Source organism: Panicum hallii, chromosome 1 (assembly GCF_002211085.1).
Source record: "Panicum hallii strain FIL2 chromosome 1, PHallii_v3.1, whole genome shotgun sequence".
Classification (NCBI taxonomy): Eukaryota; Viridiplantae; Streptophyta; class Magnoliopsida; order Poales; family Poaceae; genus Panicum; species Panicum hallii.
The window spans coordinates 57,237,892-57,260,233 of NC_038042.1; the positions used below are offsets into that span (position 1 = coordinate 57,237,892).

The following is a 22,342-nucleotide window of genomic DNA, read 5'->3' on the forward strand; positions in this document are numbered from 1 at the left end:
TACGAAGTGGGAGGGGGACCCACCTGCAGAATCACATGGAATGGAACCTTTCGAGGTGGGGTCGTTCATCGTAACATCCCACCGCGCCGCGTCGTCGTCTTCCTCCTCGGAGAGCAAAGTCGAATGAAATTACCGGCCGTGCAGGTCAATTCCAATTCACCAGAGTTGCGAGCTAAGCTTAACGCGTTCCGCCCTTCGGATCCGAAAGTTGGAGGAGGGCGAGGAGGAGGAGGAGGAGAGCGCGGAGGCGAGGCCTGCAAGGTCTCCCCTGCGTCGCCGGCAGCGGGGGAGGCGATGGCGCACGAGCGGGGCGGCGCGGCATCCACCCCTGCGGCGGCACCAACCTCCGAGGAGGACGCGCTGTGAGTCTGCTTCCCTAACCCCTAGGTATTAGTAGGCATGCCGCTGGACGTTTGGGTTGTGCGTTTGGTGATGCTTGATCTGAAGCCCGCGGCAAATGGCAGCACAATTTTGGTCCAGTTTCGTGATGATTTATGCCCTGTGCGCCCGGCTGGATCGAAAGTTGGTGGCTCGCTAGGGCTTTGGCGTGTTCATGCTGCATGCTCCCGCGAATCGCGATGGGTTGCGGAATTCCGTACGAATGTAGTGAACCCGAGAGCAGAGATGACATGGGATCGGAAGCGGCTTGCCCTTGGGATCTGCAGTTATTTCTAGGATGAGCTGTGCCTGATTGTGTTTAATGTATTTTGGATATTCAGTCAGGTTAACTTTATAATGTGAAAGAAGGCACGGGGTTAATGTTCTAAATCTGAATTGCTGCTGGTATTACTACTGAGTGGTTGTTTGGTGCTTATGCAGGGCTTTAGCTTGTTCACATTTTGAAAATCCTATAGGTTTTGAGCCGTTTCGTTTAATTCGGTACATGAGAAGAGATATTCACATAAGCTGTGGTTCACCAAATTTTCTATACCAATGCATTTATTAGCTAAATCTGAGTTGAAAGCATGAATAAGCTGACCTTAAAAGCAGTGTGACACTTTGTTGATCCTTTTGTGATACTAATACAACTCTGTTTTGGTAATACTGTGTTTTGAGATCGCAATACTTCTTTAATATCTGTAATCCTCTTGTTATCTAGGTTCATTGATTTACTACATGAAGCCCCCCTGTCTGGTCATCGTGAACCTAGAAGCATAGTTGGTGGCACCTTGTACTGTATCTTGTTGGTAAGTGGAGGTTTCTTAATTACCCATGTTATATGGCGTGTAAGAAAACATCATCTAAGATAAATGATTCAGTTCATGAATTATCCAATAGAACCAAAACATTGTGCATTCTGTAGTCTTTACGTTCCGTTTGTTCCATGTGACTAGTATTTGTTAACAAGACATTGCTTTTCTCCTTTCTCCATTTTATGGTAACTGCATTTTATGTATATTTCTATAGGTAGGTCTTGCTTCTGTTGCCATTTCAGCTCCATGGATATTTCTCTTTGCACCAGACATGATTTCTCCATTGCTATGCAGCTCCAATGTTATCCTTCTAGTTCTTACAGGTGCTCTATTACAGTTTTTTTTGGGTATTCTATGAACTATTTATTTGTCTTTCATTATGTTTCTGGCTGTGAAGAATGGTTTGATGAAATTTGATGCAGGCATTTTTCAACAATACTGGGTTCACCAGGTCAGGAAAGTGAGATTGCAGGTATTACCACTCAAAAGGATGCTATTATTTTGTTCTGTTTCATCGTATCTCATGCAATGGAGTCGATACATTCATGTAGTAATTGATTTTATCAGACTTAGTATATGCACTTCAGTGAAGAATATATTTTGCAAATTAACTAATGTGTTCTACTTTTTACATCCAGGGCTATTATGAGTTCAGCCAGAAACTGAAGCATATTGCTCGACTTCCATTTGCTACCATTGCTAGCGGTGAGCATTACCTGACAAATCTCTGTGATGGTCTAGTGGTACATTTATCATTATTTTCAGTCACTTTGTGAACTGACACTTCCTTTTGTTGATAAGATGATCTGCTACATTTAGTGTGATCATTTTTCACTTTGTTCTATCGCTTGAGGTCTTAATATGGATTATGCATAAATGGTGTGTTTCGACCTTTTAGGAGAACAGATTCATACTAACAGAAAAAACTAGTATTCATTTCTGTTTAGATTTTCACACTAGTTACCTGTCTTAAAATGATCACTAGTAATGGTCTCTATTTTTGCAGGGACTGCTCTGATGCTCTTAATCATGGTCTGGCAACCTCTTGTACACATTCTATCAGTCTCGCTGCTGCTGAGGTGCACTTTGCAATCTCATCTAAAAAACCTCGGCCTGCGGCACTTTGGAATCTCATCTAGCATTAATAAACTGTTGATTTGTCTATCTGTTGCTCTGTAAAGTAGAAGAAATGGACATAGTTACCAGGGAGGTAAATAGAGAATGCCTTCTGATTTCTTAAGATAATGTTTAGTACCTCTATTTTTTATTGTTTGAATTGTGAAGTTTCAGTTGATTTCAATAATGTTCAGTGTAAAATTATATGCATGTGTCACATGCAAAATTACATGACCTCTGAGCTGTGATATATATGCTACACTAAACCTTGTAGTACAAGGCCACGGCGTCTATTCATCGCGCGCGCCGATGCATCGCAGATGGGAGAACAGTCGCTGCAGGTGGGCCCGCGCGACTGTTCTTCCTCCTCCTCCAGTTTGCGGCGGTGATGGCCGCCGGGTTAGGGGAGGGGGGTTGCCAGGGGCACCGGTGGTCACCGGCAGCCTTAGAAGAGGGGGGAGGAAGGGGGGGGGGGGGTGAGACAGGCCGTGGCGGCGGGTTGCAGGGCGGTGGCGGGTTGATAACCGTTGGGCTAGGGACCAGGCGGGGGAGCTTGGGGGAGGTGATTAGCGGTGGAGGGCGGAGGCAGGGGAAGGCGGGGTTGAAATTAACTGCGCCGGGGGCGGAGCAAATCGCTGAAAGCGTTGAATAGACGCCACCGTACAAGGCAACTTGAGGCAAAGTTCTTATGGCTTGGGAACTTCATCTTTAGGCAGATAATGGGTTCCCATTTTGCTTGTTTCCAATAGTTCCCATTTTCCATTTTTCTATACATAGTCAGTAGGTGGATTGTTGCATGAACTTAAGTACTTAACAACCTGAAAACATTGTAACGATAGTATGTTTAGATAATTATATTAACTTGCGCGCATTACATGATTTCTGTGTATTTTCTAGAATATTGCATTTTCCATTTTTAAAACCTTCTTTTGCTATAATGCAGGATTGCCATTGTTGTTGAAGTCACGTGTGCTGGCTGTTTTATGGGCTTATACATATGTGAGTTGAGTTCTTTATATTCATAAATACACGCCCACTCTGCAGTTGTAATTACTGATAAATATGTGATGTGTTTGTTTCCCTTAAAAATGCATGCTTTGAGTCCTACATGATTTTTTGTAAGATCTGTGTCATGTGTCTGCTTGGTTCCTTTTACAGGGCATATCCACAGATACAACTCTTTGGATGGTCAGCCTGATATTTTGCGGTCATTGTATTCTGCACTCCAGCCATCTAATACTTTTGAAGATCAAAGGTACAATTGCAGCACAGGAACTATAATTAGCCTTTTCATGTGATCTGACAAGCTTCTACATTTGAACATTTGATAAATGCCTAACTTACTCTTGTCTCTGCACAGACAAGGAATGCCTTATTTGTGCGGTTTGCGGTTTATTTTCTAACAGTGGGTTAATGTCTAGCAGGGAAAACAAACATGTATTCGAGTAGTTCTCTTAACATACTGGTACTGCCATGTCCATTAGAATGCTAGTCTTGAACCCGCATAGCCATGTCCTTTAGAATTATTTGAAAATTGATCTTCAACTCATGTCTAGCATGGAAAACAAACATGTGTTTCCAACAGTATCACAACATGTACTTTTGAGTACTTCTTTTAACATACTTCCATAAAGATTGGCTTGCTGATATTTTTCTCTCTCCAGGTATTATGATGCCCGTCTTTCTGATCAGCAGATGGCGTTACTTCAGTACCAAAGGGAGAATATTCATTATCTGAGTGAGGAGGTACATGGAAGTGTCATGCAAGATAGTTTATATCAGCTCACCAAATTTCTTTTTCACCTTATACTTAATTTCTGTCCAATTTCAGAGAAGTCCTTGTTAACCTGCATACATGCATTGTTAAATTTTATTGCTTACGTTGCCCATAGCAAAAATAGTATTTAGACATGCATATTATTTAACTATGTAGGCAAGGTAAGCACCAGAATTAGTAGTCTTAGTATTTTATGGAAATGCGGAACATGATGAAGACTGTGATAGTCAATATTCTAATAATAGTATTAAGGTCAAATTAGTTTGTAAGCATTTTTGTAGTACATAAGAGTACATCTTCCATAATATTAATTTTCTAGAGCAAGGGTTAAGCCCAGCTTCTTATGTTAACTGCAAATATATGAGCTTTGGGATCCTTTTATTGATTAACAATTTGTTTCTTAATCGTAAGGTCCTCCGCTTGCAAGAATGCTTAAGCAAATACCAGAGAACTGATGCTGGAACAACTCCTCAGGTTCTCTCTCTGTGCATGTGCATAACGTTCTGCTTGCTGCATCTAATCAACTGGCAGTTAGTTAAATGATCGATTGCCTTTTTAATCTTCAGGTTGATCTTGCCCATCTTTTAGCATCTCGTGATCAAGAACTTCGAGCGCTTACCGCTGAGGTAACTATGTTTACTGAAGTTTTATTACTATGTTATACATGCCTCAGAAAGTTAAATTACATGGATACCATGCATTTCTAGTGGTTTTTGTAAATTAGTAAGGGAGGTTACCTGTCTTTGCCTACTTTAGACTATCTATTGTGGAAACTATTCACAGTAGTTTTAGCTCCTAAGCGATCTGCTTCTCGCAGATGCAATAGATGCTTCTGTTGACATGTTTTTGTTAATTCTTTCTAGTGTGAAAAGTTGAAATTGAACTTGACTTAGATGACTGTAGATGCTTAATGTAAAGATCGGAAATTGTTAATAGAAGTAATTCCACACTGACTAAATGTGCAGATGAATCAAGTGCATTCTGAGCTTCAACTTGCCCGTGGTTTGATTGATGAAAAGGACTCAGAGATCCAGCGTATTCGTGTGAGCAACAACCAAGTATGTTGTTTAGCAATCAAGTGATCTACCATAGAGTGCTGACAGATTTGTGTTTTCTCTTATTTGCTTGCAAAGGATTGCTTACTTTATCATGAACATTTTAAATGCAGTATGTCGAAGAAAATGATAGACTCAGAGCTATTCTTGGTGAATGGAGTGCTCGAGCAGCAAAGGTACTTTCGATGAAGTGCTATTGTGGTTTGTATTATAAAATTATAACCTTCTTCCTCATTATTATGTCTGTTGAGTGCGTGTGACAGCTTGAACGAGCGTTAGAGGCCGAGCGAGCGTCAAACATTGAAATGCGGAAGAACATTGCAAAGTTAAGAGGTCATTTGTACAAAGAACAGGAGGCCTGATTCCCCCTTTCTAGGAGCATGTACATCTTTGGTATATTCTAGCTAGTTCCAGAATTAAGAATTTTACCTAGGCAGCTGACTAAAGTTAATCATCTCATGGAATACGAGAATTCCAGACAATCAACACAAGTTTTTGATAGAAGAAGAGCAACTCTGTCTGTATTCGTTCGAATTGAAACTGATTACAAGATGGGCACAAGACTGTCCGATGATGCATATGCATCAGGGAGAAGGTGAAAGGACCTCTTGTGATTTGTAGAATGCATAGTTTGATGCAAAGGTCTTCATAGGTTTGATTATGTGGAGTATGGTATTCCTGTGGTTAGAGAGTAGAGACTGCTGGATTTGTTATGTGGTTGTGTTTGCCCCAACGAATCCTATGACAACGATGGACTTGCATTGACTGAGTTGTTATGTGGTTGTCTTTGGTTGCCCATGGTGTTGCGATGATGTGGACCGTGTTCGGACAATTTCAAGGTACCACGGGCAGAATTGGATTCCGGACGAATCTTCGGGTGAAGAGGTCGCCTCTTTCAACTCTTTTGGGGCATGTGGATACAGTTTTGGTGCCAGGAGAAGAGATACTGTGCCAGTGTTTTCTCTTATTCAGTTATTTCCCACATAGGTGGATGCGTAAAGCAAACACTGGTATGTCATTACAGCGACTAACGAAGTAACGAATCTCTATGGGAATATAGCTAAAATTCCCCCACCTTTCTTCGTTAAAGGACTTGCAATTTGTGAGGTAGAAACATCACATAATGTTGGTTAGGTCCCATCTGTGGGCAGGTGATGCTGACCACATGCCTTCTGTTGTGCATGCGAAGAAAGTGGTTTGTAGAGTCTCCGGTACAACTCTGTCCCTGAGAAGTTGAGAGTAAAAAGTCCCCAAATTGCCATGCTGCTTCAAAGGAATTAAAAGAAGAATGGGCACAAAGTCAACAGGTACCTAAAATTTGGCAGAAGACCGTGAATTTGTTTGGGTTGATGCTTAGTAAACCAAGCAGTGTTCTTTTTTCCCCAAAAAATAGATAGGCACTTGCTATACTGGCACAATAACATTCAGTATCTCTGGCTTGAAACTGAAATAACGGCATCAAATTTATATGAAAAATCTGGCCTGGGTTTTTGTATAGGGAAAAAATCTACTCAAAATGAGCCTATCTCCAAGCGTACGTTTTACGGAACGTGTCTCCTTTCTTTCCCACCTTCCTCTCCCGTTCCCGAAGACGAAGCTCCCCTCTCCCGGGCTGCCGCCTCCCCGCTCCACAGCTCCCCCTGCCCCTCCACCCTCCACCGACGTCTCTGGCGTCTGGTCAGGCGGTCCGGTCACCACCACGACCACACCGCCGACCAGTTGCCGCGTTCGCGGATCCTCACGCGGCCAGCCCACCCGGACCCGGAAACCCGCGCGCGCGCGTATTAATAACGGCCACCTCTCTCTCTCTCTCTCCCGCCCCGAAGCCCACGCACAGATTCGTTCCACGCCCCCCTCTCCCCTCGCCCGCGCTCCCAGATCTCGCACGCCTCCCGCAAGGTACGCGGATTCCTCCAACATCCCTCCTAATGTTTATGGTGTTCGGCCTTCTCTGTCCATGGATCGTTGGTCGATTGATTTGTACTTTTCGCGATTGGGCGTATTGTGGGGGGTGCGATCTGCGTTGTTCGGGGAGCGACGGGAGGGAGATCTCGGTTGGAATGAGTTAATTTCGCAGATTAGGTTGCAAATCTGATCAGTAGTGATCCTGAGATGGGGCGTTTGAAGCCGGATCTAGGGGGTGGTTTCGCTGATGAGAGACTATAGCAAGGCCTGTACTTTGCTACTTCTGGAAAGGGTCGGTCAGGTGCTCTCGCTGTTGTGATCTTTGTCGCCTTGCGAGGCTGGGGCCTAATTGTTGGCGGGAGTTTGTCAAAATAATAGAAAAATAAATGGTGCCACGGGATCAGGGGAGTTCGAATCAGGCTACGACTTAGAATTGTGATCTTCTGATTGTCAACGACTTGAATCAGTGCATCTGTTGGTATGGGTAGAACATTGTTGGATCCCACCTAGGACGCCTTCTTCATTGAGGTACCTACAAAATAAGCAGGAAAAAATCTATAACTTTTATCAGTTCATAAAAACCAGCACTGTTTGCAGTCCTAAGAGTCTAAAGTCATCAATAGAATGCCATGTATTTGTTCTGCTTGAATTGCTCGTGGTGAATCAATCTTTGAGCTGATTGGCTTCTAATGCTGCAAACAGGAGGCAGTGGGATGATCATTAGAAGCTGAACTGTCCTTACAACCTAGTCGATATTAGATGTCCCAACTAAAACATTGTCTTTCTCAGCGAATAGAAGTCGATATTACAGTTCTTCTTCTTTTTTGTGTGCGTTCGGCATATGCAAGTTTGTACTTTTATTTACGAAGTTACAATGCCAATTATAATTGAAATGCAGGGTAACTTTGAGCTATGGGCACAGTTGTGGATGCTCCAGCAGTTGTGGCTGAGGAGGTACTTTGCATTACTTATTTACTTGAAGCTCATCATCGAAGTATAATTCAAATTGCTCAACCCTTTAGTTTAAGAGTCAGGCATTTGTGAGTTTCTAAATTTTTATTACATCAACAACTGGCGCCCTTGAATCTTGCATTGTTATGACTAAATTTTAGAATCAGTTGGTTTTGTTAGCATATACTATGCCTTGTTTTCCTGTCTGGTTCATGCTTCAAGAAATTATATCCATCTCGACGTCATGTTTTCACCTAAGGAAATGAAAACTGTGCTTTTCATAACTTGCGGTTCATCTAAGAAATGTGCTCAATTTGCAGGTCGCAGTGAACACTTTGGGTGGCAAGAAAGTTACAGTTGTATTCGTTCTAGGTATCTATTCTATCTTCAGTAATGTCCGGTTATTTTGTATCCTTCCTCATAAAAGAGAACGAGCTTACAACAGTTTAAACTTATAAATGAGTTCACAATATGGGATTACTATGTTCACTTTAAATAGATTATTTGCTTTGCATCTGACTAAGAATTTACACATAGGTGGCCCTGGAAGTGGAAAAGGCACACAGTGTGCCAACATTGTGGAACACTTTGGATTCACCCATCTTAGTGCTGGTGATCTTCTGCGTGCGGAGATCAAATCTGGCTCCGAGAATGGGTATGTTCTTTTCCCTCAGTAAGAAAGCCAACTTTCTTACTATTTTACTTCTTTTTCCTTCTGAACAAAGGATTAATCATGTTGATTTACATATTTAACATTTGTGTGGTCTCTGTCTATGGTGCTCCTTGATGTTTCACAGAACCATGATTGAGAACATGATAAAGGAAGGAAAGATTGTTCCATCGGAGGTAACTATAAAGCTGTTGCAGGAGGCAATGATAAAAAATGAAAATGACAAATTTCTGATCGACGGATTTCCAAGGAACGAGGAGAATCGTGCGGCATTTGAGAATGTTGTAAGGCCTTTGTTTCATACACAAAATTTGTTTGTATTTAGTTCTCATGATAGTTTTAGAGATTACAATTCTGTTCTTTTAGGTACTTATAAATGCATTTGTAGACCATCAATTCTTTCTAAATGTTTCAGACCAAAATTTCTCCTGCATTTGTGCTATTCTTTGACTGTTCCGAGGAAGAGATGGAAAGACGTCTTTTGGGGCGCAACCAGGTTTCCTTCGTGATTAATCAATTGTGTTTCCTTCCTTCAGTCACAAAATTCTTGTTTCCAATATTTCATACTGTGCTTTCAGGGGAGAGTTGATGATAACATTGAGACTATTAAGAAAAGGTTCAAAACTTTTGTGGAATCAAGTCTGCCTGTCATAGAGTATTATAACTCAAAGGACAAGGTTAAAAAGGTATTGATGAACTTTTACCTTGCCAGGCGTTCTCCTATTGCACTCTGATGATGTATAGTGTGATGTTGTATTATACAATAGAAACAAAGCTAGGAATGAGATGCATGTCAGTATAAATATGTGAGGCTACGAGGAGGATATTTTAAATCTATCTTGTGCTCCTTTGAGTTAATGACCATTATTCTCACATTTCAATTAATTGATGGTCTTCCTTTTGGAATTTATCCACTTTAGCACCTATAATAACTTTCATTTTAACAGATTGATGCTGCAAAACCAATTCCTGAAGTGTTTGAAGATGTCAAAACCATTTTTGCCCCATATGCACCCAAGGTAAATTATTGATCTCACTTGTTCTTTGTGTGTTCTTTTGCACAAGCATTTTCTGATGAATCTTGTGGTCTCGTGTTTGCCTTAACATTATATTTGCATTGTGCTCAATAGGTTGTTTTCCATATTTGAATGTACATCTACAAACATTAATTTATTTTCTCCTTAAAAGGTTTGTTCAAAAAAAATCATGTTTGCATGTGACTAAAATACTACGGATCTACTTACTCATCATATTGTCGTCATGTCTATCAGGCTGAATAGATCAATACAGGGGGCACCATAAAGGTGATACGTGGTGCCATAGGTATACCCTCTATACTGCACCTGACCTAAATGATTTCATCAGGTTCTTGCCGTCATGTGATACTCATGTGATCTTCATAACCTTTTGCAGGCACCGCTCAAACATATTTGTGATTATGAACCCTTTAATATAGAAGAAAAGTTTTGGCTCATATGAGCTACCAGCATATCAGTAGGCAATTCGATTTGTTACCAGCAATAAGTAGATCTGATTCCCAGCTGTCCTGCTAGAGTAACTTTTTATTGTTGTCAGTGTACCCTTCGATGTTGTACCAGTACCAATGTGTAATTTACTGCATGGACGATGAAAACCTTCTGCCTACCCACCAGCTATCTGGTGGGCATTATGGAAAGTAAAACTGTCGTCATATTCTTTTACAAGCCATTATTCTTGTGGCCCTTCAAATATTACTTTAACAGCATTTCGCTGAACTTTTGTTTGGTCATTTTGTAACATGATGCCCTAGTAACATTGCATCTGATGTGGATTCTTCATATTTGCCTGGGAGTAATACAACTTACAAAATGATATATTGCATCCCATGTGGGAAATATAGGCTTAGCTAGCTTATTGCTGTTCTTTTCATGATGTCAGTATATGTTGTTCTGGGCTTCTGGCAAAGTGGCAAGTGTGCATCGATTTTGTCACCTCGAGAGGCGAGAACATTGTGGACCATTTGTGAGCAGATTGGAGCCTGGGGCGCCATAGATCAAGAGAGAGAAGCTCAGCAGCGTATTTGAAGGAAACCGATTGTTTTGCACCATCTGTGGGTGCTCCCATTCCTCCTTCCCGCTTTTGAGGAATTTGGGCCAGGTTCAATGAATGTCGCCCTTGCTGCTCGTGAGAACGAGAAGGCAACAAAGCTCTTGGGCCCCTCTGCAACGGCGCCTCCAAATATGGGCAGGCATGTCAAATGAATGGACCCAGTAAACGGCCGAATGCCATGGTTGATGGTCCACACACAAACGCGTGTGTGTGTGTGTGTAATATCTGATGCTCGTGAGAGCTTTCTTTGCTGCAGGAAAAGGTGATGGCTTCGGGAGTTTAAACCGAAACCATAGCAAAAATATGTGACGGTAAAAATGGAATCGCCTGATCCCCCCCCCCCCCCAAAAAAAATCCTAAAATGGCCAACCCACCACTCTGGTCCTGGTCCATTACATCTTTTCTTAGCTTTTATTTGGGCCCCAAGTGGGGATCGCATTCATATCATATATGCGTATCCTTCACGAAGTAGCCTTTTTGCTAAGCTGGTTGGCATGTGGGGGCGCTGCGAGACGGTGAGCAAGCACTCCATGTGGCTGTGGGCGGCAAACCACGAACCGGCAAATGGAGAGGCGTCACGCTCACGACATCGCTCTCCCACCACGATCTCCACTTCTATTCTGCCGCTGGGCTGGTCCATCGGTGGCAGCTGGCCGGTTCGATTACTTCTAGTCGGCACGCGAGCAGTGAGCGCACCGGCCGCTGGTCCTGCTCCTGCCGGCGGGCGCCGGCCAGGCCGCCGAGGGCGTGGAAGCCATCAAGTCCCGCAGCCGCGGCGCATGAACACGCGCTCCGCCCACCGCCGGCCCGAGAAAATGGCGGCAGTTCACACGCTACGGCCACAGGAACTGCTTCTGCGGATCGAGCGCGGCTGTTCGCAGCCGCATCGGTGGATCACCTGATCCTGATCGGCTAAAATCCATGCCATGTTTGTTCACTTTTGCCGGTGTCCCACAAAAGGCAAAGTCCATGATTAGGCCACAGGAGGAGACTGTTCTGGATCGTCGCCGAGTCATCAGTCATGCCCTGGTGGGCCCACCAAGCTTCTGGTTCACCATGGATCTAGTAAAGAGATCTCCTCCGACGTGGTTGCCCGCTTGCCATGCTCTGCTAAAATTTTACCTTTCTGCTGGCATCATGCCTCATGGAGTCATGAGTTGACGTGTGCTGTGGTTAGTCTTGGTCTCCGTGTTGGGTTTGGCCGGAAATCGTTAAGCGAGAAGGGTTAAAACTTAAAAGTTTGGTTGGCTGCCGGACGCCGGCCGTGCGTCAACGTCGCGCTCCGTGGACGGCGGAGGGGAAGCACCCGGACGACTCCCGGAATCCGCGGAATCGACGGCCAGAAACCGCTCCAGGTCAGACGGGCTGGGCGCTCGCTGCCCGTCGGCACATCCCATGATTCCCTCCGATCCCGTCTCCCGACAATTTGGACTATTTGCATCAAGGTCCCTAATATTCACCATATTACCATATAGATGCGTTTAGAAAGCATTTTCGGCTAACCTTTGTCGCGCGAAGTTGCAAGAGGACTGGCATGGAAAAGGGCCTTTTAATTACGTCCCGCTCCCTTTAAAACCTGCAAATCAGAGCGGAGGCTGAGCGGGCAGAAAGCAGGGGCGCGCACGTGTTGTTGGTGGACTCGCCTCGCACGGGCGGAGAGCGCCGAGCCGAACCGGCGACGGAGGCAGCAGCAGGGCCCGGAGTTTAATACGAAACCGCCACCAAGCCGCTTGCTTCCGGCCTAGTTTCACCTCTCCCCCCATTCCCTCGGAGTTGGATTTGCTCCCGAATCCGACGAGGAAGCTGCCACTACGCCACGCCACGCCGCCGACGCCTGGGGAAGGAAGGCACGGAACCCTAGGCCTCGTCTCCAACCTCGCACCACGCGCGAGGGTCCCATCTGCGGCCGCGCGATCCGAGGGACGGCCAGGCCAGGTTCGGAGCCCCCTGCTGTGTTGCTAGCCTTTCTGGTTTGAGGAATCGTGGGTGAAGAAGCGAATGCGGGATCTGTTGCGGGTGTATGGGGGAAGGTGGGGTTTGTTCTGGGATTTGGCTGGTGCTGCGCGGTGAGGCTGGGCGGCATTAGGACTCGCGGCCTGTGGCGGGTTGGTGCTGTGGAAATCCTGGGAGAATAGCGGGATCGGGTCCTTCTGGTGTTAATTTGGGATGTTTGGGTTGAGGGTTTGTGTATATTTCTGTACACAGGTGAGATTTTGGGTGGCTTGTTTCTCCGAGGCACTGTATAAATTTTGATCAGTTAGAATAGCTTAGCATATAGGTAATAGCTGTTTTCTTTGTTAACTTCGATGTCGTGGGATCATGTGGTTTCCTTTTTTTCCTGTTGATGCACGAGTTTTTTCCCCAGGATTGTTTGTAAGTGTATTTCAGGATCTAGTTTGAGACCGTTGAAAAATGGTTTGGGATCCTCTAATTGCTATTTTGATCATTTGATGTGATGTTTTTAGTATCGTATCATGTTTACTGATCTGAATGTTTTTGAGATGATTAACTAGTGCTGTTTAGGTCCACTTGCAAATGCTGCTGTGAAATAGTTCTGCCTGTCCAGGCAAAAAATAGTTCCCTGTAAGCACACATGCAATTCACATATTGCTATCTCTGTGTCTTGATTTAGTTCTGTTGCTCCATATGACAGATTCTGGCAAGTTTTCCTCCCATTGAATTCCCCAACTTCGTCTAAGGAAGGAAGTGGTTCATTATGAAAGACTGGTCAATTTTCTCCAAACTTGATCATAACGGAGGTTACCTCCACAAGTTCCCAGTAGACTCTCAAATATCTCATGATATTGGGTTAGGATTGATATCACAAGTTGGAAGTTTAGTCGAGTGTTCCTTTCAACATCCGAGGCATATATGTGCTACTGGAAGTGGAGCTGTTCAGGAGGCATTCAGCTGTTTCAACAAGTTTGCTGGAGCTTTCTATTTCTGGTTTTCTAGAGCATCAAACCCTAAGCTGTTCCAAAGGCTGTCGACCGCTGCTGGCTCAAGTTCAAGAGCTTGTCGGTCACACATCAAGCAAGTAACCTCTTGCTTGCAGCATTTACCTGGATTGCAATTCGGTTCACAATTAAGAGAAGAGCACGCTATACAAGTGCTTTTAGCGAGGCTTGCAAGTGCAACTTTTGGGCGCCTGTGGACTGAGGTGGAGGAGTGCCATGCCTGCAATGTTCTCATGCTAGCTGCTGCTACCGTAATACCACCATTTGAAAACATGTATGACTTTTTTAGTTTTCTGAACTGACAGAATTTGTTTCCTTTCTATGTACCTTTTGGTTTGGCTTAATTAACGTTTATTTCATCCTTGAACCAGATCACCGAAAATGCTTGCTGAGTCAATGGCACTAGGAAAATATGGTGGACATATCCGAGAACCTGCTGATCAGCCTTATTCAGAGGAAAACCGTTCATGTTGTGCTTGCGTAGCTGTGCCAAGATTAATCTTGCCAGAAGATGCAACGGAACCAAAAACCGGGATCAAGTTCCCTACTCTCCTTGAGGACAATTCCAATCTGAGTACGGAGGTCATTCTTCCAACTCGCTTCTGTAGAATTTTGTTTCTTGGATCAATCAAATTTCCATATTAATGAATTAATGTCACGTTATTCTGCCCGAAATCTATAATGCTGTGCTCTCTAGGTTGTACCGCACCTTTTGATACATGCATCTGACAGTTAAGCTGACAGGTGCTTGTTGGGATGGGTTTCAGAAGCATGCAAATAATGAGGGTCAAAAATCTGAATCTTTATGCCTTTGGATTATGTGAGTGAACTAATTTACCAAGTTTGCTGTTTTTGTATACTAGTGACAGGTAGTTTGTTCTTAATGGCTGTTCCTTTTGGTTACTTAGTTTGTTGACATATTTTCAGACATACAACCGGATTCTATTTGCAAGAAGCTGGGTCCAAAATATGCTTGTATTCCAGATGCTGAGCTCAAGGATCACCCAGATTTCTATGAAGATCTTCTAAGGTGTGCAATAACATTTATATATATCTTAATGAATTCCATCTTAAAGATATTTCAAGTTCTTGCTTTTACCTAGCTGGCTAGCCCTCTACATTGTGTAAGCTCAGGCGCTCCTTCAGTAAACTGCCAGGAAATGTGGGAATCATTAGAAAGAAAAGAATGGAAATTTGATTTGTAGATCCAATGACCTTAATTTTTTTATCCTCATCTGCATCCCATTTGTTGCCTCTAATGCTGTTAGAATTTCAATCTTGTCCAGGGAAAATATCGATATGACAGTCAGGCTAGTAGTAAGCTACAATGGCCTCAGCATTGGCACAGTTCGAGAGTACGCACTTTTATTTTTATGTGGAAATCAGCATATTGTTATCTTTATATTTGGTTCAAAATATGTTATCTTTTCAAGATTGAAGTTGATTATTTTTGTCAACGTGCTTTCCAGTGCATTTCAGAGGTCTCTTGGCTTCCGGTTGCAAAAGGTATTTGTTGTCTATTTAGCAATCAGTTTATCCATTGCTTATCATATAGTCTTAACAGAGCTCTTTTGTATTTATACTTCCTTGGATCAGATGAATCCTAATACTGATTACCGTTGCTTGAAGACATTTGGTTCTTATTTTAGTGAAGACATTCGTATACCTGCTGTAAGTCTTTATGTTACTCCTGGTCTACCTAACCTGGTACCTTTGAGCGCGTGAGGTGCTAAAAGTTAACATAACTGCAGGGTACTAAGATCGACTTCCGGCAAACATCTGATGGCCAGCTAATAACTGAAAGTTAGTACCATATAGCTTATCCTTTCAGCATGCTATAATTTCTTGCCCCCGCTACAATGTTTTGACTAAGAACATCTGTGTGCAGTTGATGGCAAACAAATTGGCACTGTCCAGAGCAAAGATCTTTGCAGTAAGTCACATTGTCAAGATACTGGGCATTTATGCATCTGTATTTAGAATTCCCAAATCATTACTGATCGTAAGTTATGTCCTGATGAACAGGAGCTTTCTTCGATATGTATATCGGTGATCCCCCTGTTTCGGTGGAGACCAAACAAGACATTGCACAAAATGTGGCTGGACTCATAAGACGATGCTAGGAGAACAGGACAACTTAATCAAAAAAAAACTTGGAATTGTTTCATTCATCTACACAAGGAGAGAGGAGATATAAATAGAAAGGAAGGCAGGAGATGATCGACTGTATTTATAGCTGATAGACATGCAGCTTGTAAACTAGACATGCAAAAGTTTGCAACAAACTCAGAGGCCTAGCATCCTTCTAGGCAAATGCCTCCATGCTTTTCATATGGCTTGGCAACTGCCACTTCCTGGCTACTATCATGTTCAAATACAATGATACAGCTAGAACTTAGAAGTTGGACAACTAGAGAATGTTTCTTTAACCCCCATAAAAAATGAGGGGACCCAGCTTGGTTTCTCTAGATTAATGGTTCTATTTTATTTATTTTGTACTGATGTGCATATCTGTATTTAGCAAAGCTGGGATATAGACGGCGGCACGGCTTGTTCGTGTAAGTTGATACTCATAGATGTGAATAGGGTTCTTGTGCCTGCACGTCTGCTCTGACTGGAAGTTAAGAACAGCAGGCTAGCTGCAAGGGAATTTCAGCTAGTTAGCTGCAAGAGAATCTCTTTTACTAGTGTAGCCGTGGTATGCTTTGTCGAGACTCAAATCGAACCTTGGGGAGTAGTACTATCAAGGCACGCCACTCTTTGCTCGTCGTTATATGCGGTACTGGTGCTGAATTGAATCATTGAACATCGATGGTGAAGCAGCTCACGAGATTCCGTAACTTCCAGTGAATTTATTTTCCCTGTCCTTTGCCTCGGTTTGCCCATTCATGTGTAGCAGTCGTCGGTGCATTTCAATCACATTTTCACATGAGATTTGGAAGGAAAAGGTGATTCTGCTGGCAGATTTAGCGTCTATATTACATTAATTGGGAGTTCATCTCATTTTGGCAAACTTGATAGCATGCAAAGAGAGGTTCTAATAATGCATTAACGAGTAAAATGCACTCGTTAAATGCATCGCCGGCCCTCAAACTTGGTTCGGGATGTCATCCTGATCCCTAAACTTTTAAAATATATATTTAGATTCTTATACTTGCTAATCGTATTACGTGAAATCCAAATCATTAATTTTAAGTTATAAAATGAAAGTGTTCAATTTATATGGAGCTTACATGTGGGTTCAAATTTTATTTTTAAAATTTTCTGCTCAATTCTTATATTTTCAAAAAGAATCAAAAAAAATTTTCAAAATTTTATGTCAAATATTTTCTTTGCCAATATTTCCTCAAAATTTATCCTTTTTTATTTTCTATCTTTTACAAATTTGATCATATAAGTTTCTTATTTTACAATTTTTCTATATAGATCTTTTGTATTTGAATATAAATACAAGTAAATTGGTATAAATTACTTTTATGCGCATATAATTTTTTATTTTAATAAATTATATAACTTTTAATTTAGTTTAAGCAACTGTGATTTGGACCTCACCTCACGTAATATAATTAATAAGTTTAAGGATCCGAATATGTATTTTAAAAGTTTGAGGATTAGGATAACATCTCGAACCAAGTTCGAAAATCTGCGATGCATTTTACACGTGCATTAACCATCAAGATTGAAGAACAACGGTCGCCTTGCCTGAACCACATCAGCAGGATTCAGGCGCAACCATCGCAGCTTCTTTTTTTTTTCTGCCACGGGACAGGAGTATACGCCTGGTCAGTTGCCAGGCCCACTACGCCCATGACAGGCTGATGACCTACCTGTACCTGGAGACGAAGCATTCTGGGCCGAACACTTTGCAACCGCGCCTCCCTGCCTCCTGAATCCAAGCGCGTCCCTTCCTTTTCCCTCGCCTCCCAGTTCGTGCTCCCATATCCCCGCCGCGCCCGGCCTCTCGCGTCGTTCGCCATGCGCGCACTCAAGCACGGCACCATGCGCGCCCACGTCGCCCTGGCCCTCGCGGCGCTGGTGCTCGCAGGCGACGCCCTCCAGCCGGCGCTGGCCGCCGGCGGGTTCAACTACCACGATGCCCTCACCAAGACCATCATATTCCTCGAGGCGCAGCGCTCCGGGAAGCTGCCGCCCAACAACCGCGTCAAGTGGCGCGGCGACTCCGGCCTCGAAGACGGCAAGCTCGCCAACGTACGCCATGTCGCGCGCCATTGCTCTCTCCTTCCTTCCTTTCTCCTTTTCGTTTGTGTGCGTTACTGCACTCCAAGGAAGATCAAGGTCCCGTCATGAATGCAGATACGAAACTGAGAAAATGTGATTGAAATGATCAGTTCCCAACGGATAGGAAAGTAATACGGCAAGGAAACTAAGAATTTTTGTGATGCAAATTGATATCCTGCCATAGCACTGACGACAGGTTGATGTACGTGTGGCCGATCGAGCAGGTGGATCTCACCGGTGGATACTACGACGCCGGCGACAACGTCAAGTACGGGCTCCCGCTCGCCTTCACCGTGACGACGCTCGCGTGGACGGCGCTGGCATTCAAGCCCGAGCTGGAGAAGGCCAAGGAGATGGACCACGTGAACGAGGCCCTCAGGTGGGGCACCGACTACTTGCTCAAGTGCGCCGCGAGGAAGAAGAAGCTGTGGGTGCAGGTGAGCCGCCCCCGCCCGCCCGCACATCGATCATCGAGCGGTTAATATATATAATTCAACATGGTTTTGATCTCTGTCTGGAATTCGATCATCAATGTGTGTGTCTGTCGATCGATCCATCTGCAGGTCGGCGACCCCAACCTGGACCACCAGTGCTGGGTGCGTCCGGAGAACATGAAGGCGCCGCGGACGCTGTACGAGATCGACGAGAAGACGCCTGGGACGGAGATCGCCGCCGAGACCGCCGCCGCCTTCGCCGCCGCATCCATGGTGTTCCGCAACGACCAGAAGTACTCTCGCGCCCTCCTCAACAAGGCCAAGCTGGTACGCACGCAACATTTTGCGCTAGCACAGCACGCAACAGTAATTCTGTGTAACACTTGCTAATTCTTCTGATCCAATAAATAATCCAAACCCCAGCTGTTCCTGTTCGCCAAGAGCCACCAGGGCAGCTACGACGGCGAGTGCCCCTTCTACTGCTCCTACTCCGGCTACAACGACGAGCTGCTGTGGGCCGCCACATGGCTGTACCTCGCGACGAAGCGGCAGCTGTACGCCGACTACATCTCCCACGAGGCCATCTCGTCGAGCGTCGCCGAGTTCAGCTGGGACCTCAAGTTCCCCGGCGCGCAGGTCCTGCTGGCGGAGTTCAACATGAGCTCCGGCGGCGGCGCGCAGACCTTCAAGACCCAGGCCGACAACTTCGTGTGCGCCGTGCTCCCCGACACGGCGTTCCACCAGGTGTTCATCACCCCCGGCGGCGTGATCCACCTCCGCGACGGCGCCAACACACAGTACGTGACCAGCACGGCCTTCCTCTTCATCGTCTACAGCGACCTGCTGCTGCGCACGGGCCAGACCGTGCTGTGCGGGAACCAGCCCATCCGGCCCGAGCGCCTCCGGGAGTTCGCCAAGCAGCAGATGGACTACCTGCTGGGCGCCAACCCGCGCGGGAGCTCCTACGTCGTGGGCTTCGGCGCCAACTCGCCGACCCAGCCGCACCACCGGGGGGCCTCCACCCCCGTGCTCCCGCCCGGGTACGACGTCAACTGCGGGCTGAGCTTCGGGGAGTGGTTCGCGCCCGACCGGCCCAACCCGAACGAGCTCACCGGCGCCATCATGGGCGGGCCCGACAAGGACGACAAGTTCGTGGACAAGCGCGCCAACTCCTCCTACACCGAGCCCTGCACCTACATCAACTCCCTCGCCATCGGCCCGCTCGCCGCGCTCGCCGTCCGCGGCGCGCAGCTCGTCGCCACGCACTGACCGTCGCCATCCGTCAGATGTTCAGTCAGATTCAGGCGCGCTCGCTCAACCAACTGCTCTGCTCTGCTCATCGATCGATGGTCCCATTTCGTTTCGCGCTGTTGCTTTGTAATACCATCCTGCATCTCCCCTGTACGTACGTGTCGAACTGAAGATCACTGAAATGAACAGAAACTCTACATGGCTTTTTTAGAATCTGAACAGCATTTTAATTTTTTTAGAGAGATGATCATCTGAGCAGCAGGGATTTCTCAACAATTTGATCCGGTCAATTAGAAGCACAAATCACTTCCCCCAATTGAACCTTCGTTCCTAGCATAGCAGGCAGCGATAGCGAGTAATTAGAGCGGAAACGCTCATCTCGAGTTCCCGAGCAGCGGGGAGCAGAGCATCTGAAGAGGAAGCCGCGGGAGTCGTGCGCGCGAGCCCTCTTGTGGTGGAGGAGGCGAAGGAGCTCCCACTGGCGCTGCTAGCCCGCTCCTCGTCGTCGGGAGCGTCGCCGTCGAGGGGTACGGACCGGTGGATCTGCGCTTGGCGGAGCGCGAGCGCCAGCAGCACCCCCGCCGCATAGTGCTGCGTGGGCGTCAGCGTGGTCGCCACCGGCGGCCGGTCCGGCGGGTTCCGGAGCGCACGGGTCGACGGAGCAGGGGACACACGCCTGGAGGGAGTCTTCGGATGGGCGGCGCTGTTTCAGGAGGACATGAAGGCGATGAAGCTGCGGATCAAACCGCTATTTGCTGACGTTACGGCCTCGACTGTGCGTCTGCTCACTCCGCTCGGATGCGGCAGCGACCGCCAATCGAGCGCTTACGATCCTTGTTGCTGGAGCAAAGAGGTTGCCTAGATGACCGGCGCTTGCGGGAGCCAGCGAGGCCGAACGGCGGGAAGGACGGCGGCGGCCGGTGGAGCCGACGCACACAGAAACGAGCCGCCGGACCAAACCAGGGTTCTTTTTCAAATATTCGCGATCCAAACCAGGGTCTATACGTAAAATATCGGATCGCGATCTAAATCAGGAGGGTATATAAAAAGTTATGGTGATTTATGTAAATTTATAATCTAAAATATGGTGTTTTATATAAAATATCGGATCGCGCTATTAATCGCGATCCGAACCAGGGATCTTTTGCAAAGTTGTGGATCAACTTCGGGGGGACGCCATGGACGTCGGCGAGCTCGCCTTCTCTGCCGCCATACCCTCCCGCACGAGCCTCCGACAATTTCACGCGAACTATAGCATCCTCCGGCTCCGCACACGTCTCCACTCCACTCACGGCCTCTCGGGGCTATCCTGACCCCCACAGATCCTCCCGACATCAACGGCGGCGGGAAAATGGCAGAGGCACCGACGCATCCATCAAGATGGTGGCGCCCGGCACAACATGTGGAGTAGAGGGGAGGCCATAGATCCTCAGCTTCGGTCTCGTACAGCTCCAACCACAGCCGTAAGCTCCTGCCGCGGAGCAGCGCGAGAGGACGAGGACGCGCGATCGACATGCTGCTTGCGAGGCGAGTTGTTGGCTCGGCTCCAGAGTCCAGACCATGCCCGCCGGCGCATTCGCAATGCGAAACTGGAAGGCATCATCCGTATCTCGGTCTCGGGTCGTTCTCTCGCTCGCGAGTGGCGTCGCCGGCGAGCGTCCGCCGCGGCTGCAGCACACCAGGCGTCGCCCGCCCCTGCCTGATCGGATGGATCCACCTCGACCGGCCGGGAAGAACGACCGATCGATCTGCAATGCAACTGGATACGTGGTAGCCAGGATCGCATCGGCGAGCACGGATCGATCCGGACAGCGACTCCCACCAGCGTGTCGCGCACACGTGACGCTTTTGGGGGGCGGATTTGGATTTGGTCACTCACCGAGCACGCACACAATAATGCCCCCCGCGCAAAGGTTCCCGGGAGTTTGTTGGGGTAGGTCTCGGTTGGCTGTTAGGCTGGCGTACGTACTGCCTCAACCGGAGCCGGCCGGCCGGCCGGCCGCCGTGTGGTGCGTTGGTCCGGGGACGTGCGCGCAGCGGGACCACGGCCTCCTTTTCCGGCCGCAGGGATGGGATTAGCCGCGTACGCGTACGGATGCTCGCCCGTGTGTTGTACTCCTACCTAGCAGCAGCTCACAGGCCACAGCTTTTCACTGAGACAAAACTTTAGTTTAATTTGGCAAAAAAAAGAAGAAAAATGCACTGAAATGGGCATGCTGCACATTAGAGACAGGCAGATATGGCTGAAACTTTTTATAGAACAGTGAAAAGACCGGAGTGAGGACTGTTCCTTCATTAAAATAAAAAGGGATGTATCTATAGGATACACTTGCATGGGCATCATGCAAGCTCCTTTACATCTCTATGGTCAATGGGATTTTTGTCATCATGTATAGTATAGCCCACACTTGGACGTCATGGGAGTTTCTTTTATATCTCTATGGCCAATGGGATGTTAGCAGTACATTTTATTGTACAACACATGTATAAAAACTGTAGTGCATGTGCTGTCCCCTTTTGAATAATTGGTGCCTAATAATAAAAAGGAAAAACACAGACAGATACAGACACAATTGGGAGATACAGGTTTATGTTCACTACCTTGTCGTCCTGACCTTAACACTTTCTTTTCTCATAATCCTTGGTAACTTGGTCAGCATAACAACAGTAATTTTTTACCATGATAGCGAATCTGTCAACCCACAA

At 46.1% G+C, this 22,342-nt stretch overlaps 4 protein-coding genes across 8 annotated transcripts; all 4 read left to right on the forward strand.

Annotated features, from left to right (window-relative positions):
- Positions 1-82: 82 nt before the first annotated feature.
- LOC112887807 (protein FIP1-like) lies at positions 83-5,937 on the forward strand. Of its 2 annotated transcripts, none has more exons than XM_025954080.1 (14): positions 83-362; positions 1,100-1,187; positions 1,408-1,516; positions 1,616-1,665; positions 1,832-1,898; positions 2,200-2,272; positions 3,253-3,308; positions 3,468-3,564; positions 3,974-4,055; positions 4,498-4,560; positions 4,653-4,712; positions 5,052-5,144; positions 5,255-5,317; positions 5,405-5,937. In XM_025954080.1, the coding sequence occupies exons 1-14, from the start codon at positions 124-126 to the stop codon at positions 5,501-5,503; spliced, it is 1,239 nt and encodes a 412-aa protein (XP_025809865.1). In that variant the 5' UTR covers positions 83-123; the 3' UTR covers positions 5,504-5,937. The 2 variants fall into 2 exon arrangements, with proteins under 2 accessions (XP_025809865.1, XP_025809873.1); XM_025954088.1 differs by having other exon boundaries at positions 85-362; positions 1,412-1,516.
- A 759-nt stretch (positions 5,938-6,696) lies between these two features.
- LOC112887825 (UMP-CMP kinase 4) lies at positions 6,697-10,484 on the forward strand. Of its 3 annotated transcripts, XM_025954113.1 has the most exons (10): positions 6,699-7,040; positions 7,945-8,000; positions 8,318-8,369; positions 8,535-8,652; positions 8,795-8,951; positions 9,083-9,163; positions 9,246-9,353; positions 9,615-9,686; positions 9,939-9,990; positions 10,081-10,484. In XM_025954113.1, the coding sequence occupies exons 2-9, from the start codon at positions 7,959-7,961 to the stop codon at positions 9,945-9,947; spliced, it is 639 nt and encodes a 212-aa protein (XP_025809898.1). In that variant the 5' UTR covers positions 6,699-7,040; positions 7,945-7,958; the 3' UTR covers positions 9,948-9,990; positions 10,081-10,484. The 3 variants fall into 3 exon arrangements, with proteins under 3 accessions (XP_025809882.1, XP_025809890.1, XP_025809898.1); XM_025954097.1 differs by lacking the exons at positions 9,939-9,990; positions 10,081-10,484 and adding an exon at positions 9,798-9,830 and having other exon boundaries at positions 6,697-7,040; XM_025954105.1 differs by lacking the exons at positions 9,939-9,990; positions 10,081-10,484 and having other exon boundaries at positions 6,698-7,040; positions 9,615-9,698.
- Positions 10,485-12,328: 1,844 nt separating this feature from the next.
- Positions 12,329-16,203, forward strand: LOC112877036 (fatty-acid-binding protein 2-like). 2 transcript variants are annotated; one of them, XM_025941237.1, is made up of 11 exons: positions 12,329-12,690; positions 13,409-13,986; positions 14,084-14,294; positions 14,457-14,532; positions 14,640-14,742; positions 14,999-15,067; positions 15,182-15,218; positions 15,309-15,383; positions 15,464-15,515; positions 15,601-15,645; positions 15,738-16,203. In XM_025941237.1, the coding sequence occupies exons 2-11, from the start codon at positions 13,472-13,474 to the stop codon at positions 15,833-15,835; spliced, it is 1,281 nt and encodes a 426-aa protein (XP_025797022.1). In that variant the 5' UTR covers positions 12,329-12,690; positions 13,409-13,471; the 3' UTR covers positions 15,836-16,203. The 2 variants fall into 2 exon arrangements, with proteins under 2 accessions (XP_025797022.1, XP_025797030.1); XM_025941245.1 differs by lacking the exon at positions 12,329-12,690 and adding an exon at positions 12,707-12,960.
- Positions 16,204-17,687: 1,484 nt separating this feature from the next.
- Positions 17,688-19,797, forward strand: LOC112878213 (endoglucanase 8). Its single transcript, XM_025942649.1, has 4 exons — positions 17,688-17,921; positions 18,176-18,388; positions 18,515-18,712; positions 18,809-19,797. The coding sequence occupies exons 1-4, from the start codon at positions 17,688-17,690 to the stop codon at positions 19,652-19,654; spliced, it is 1,491 nt and encodes a 496-aa protein (XP_025798434.1). The 3' UTR covers positions 19,655-19,797.
- The last annotated feature ends 2,545 nt before the right edge of the window (positions 19,798-22,342 follow it).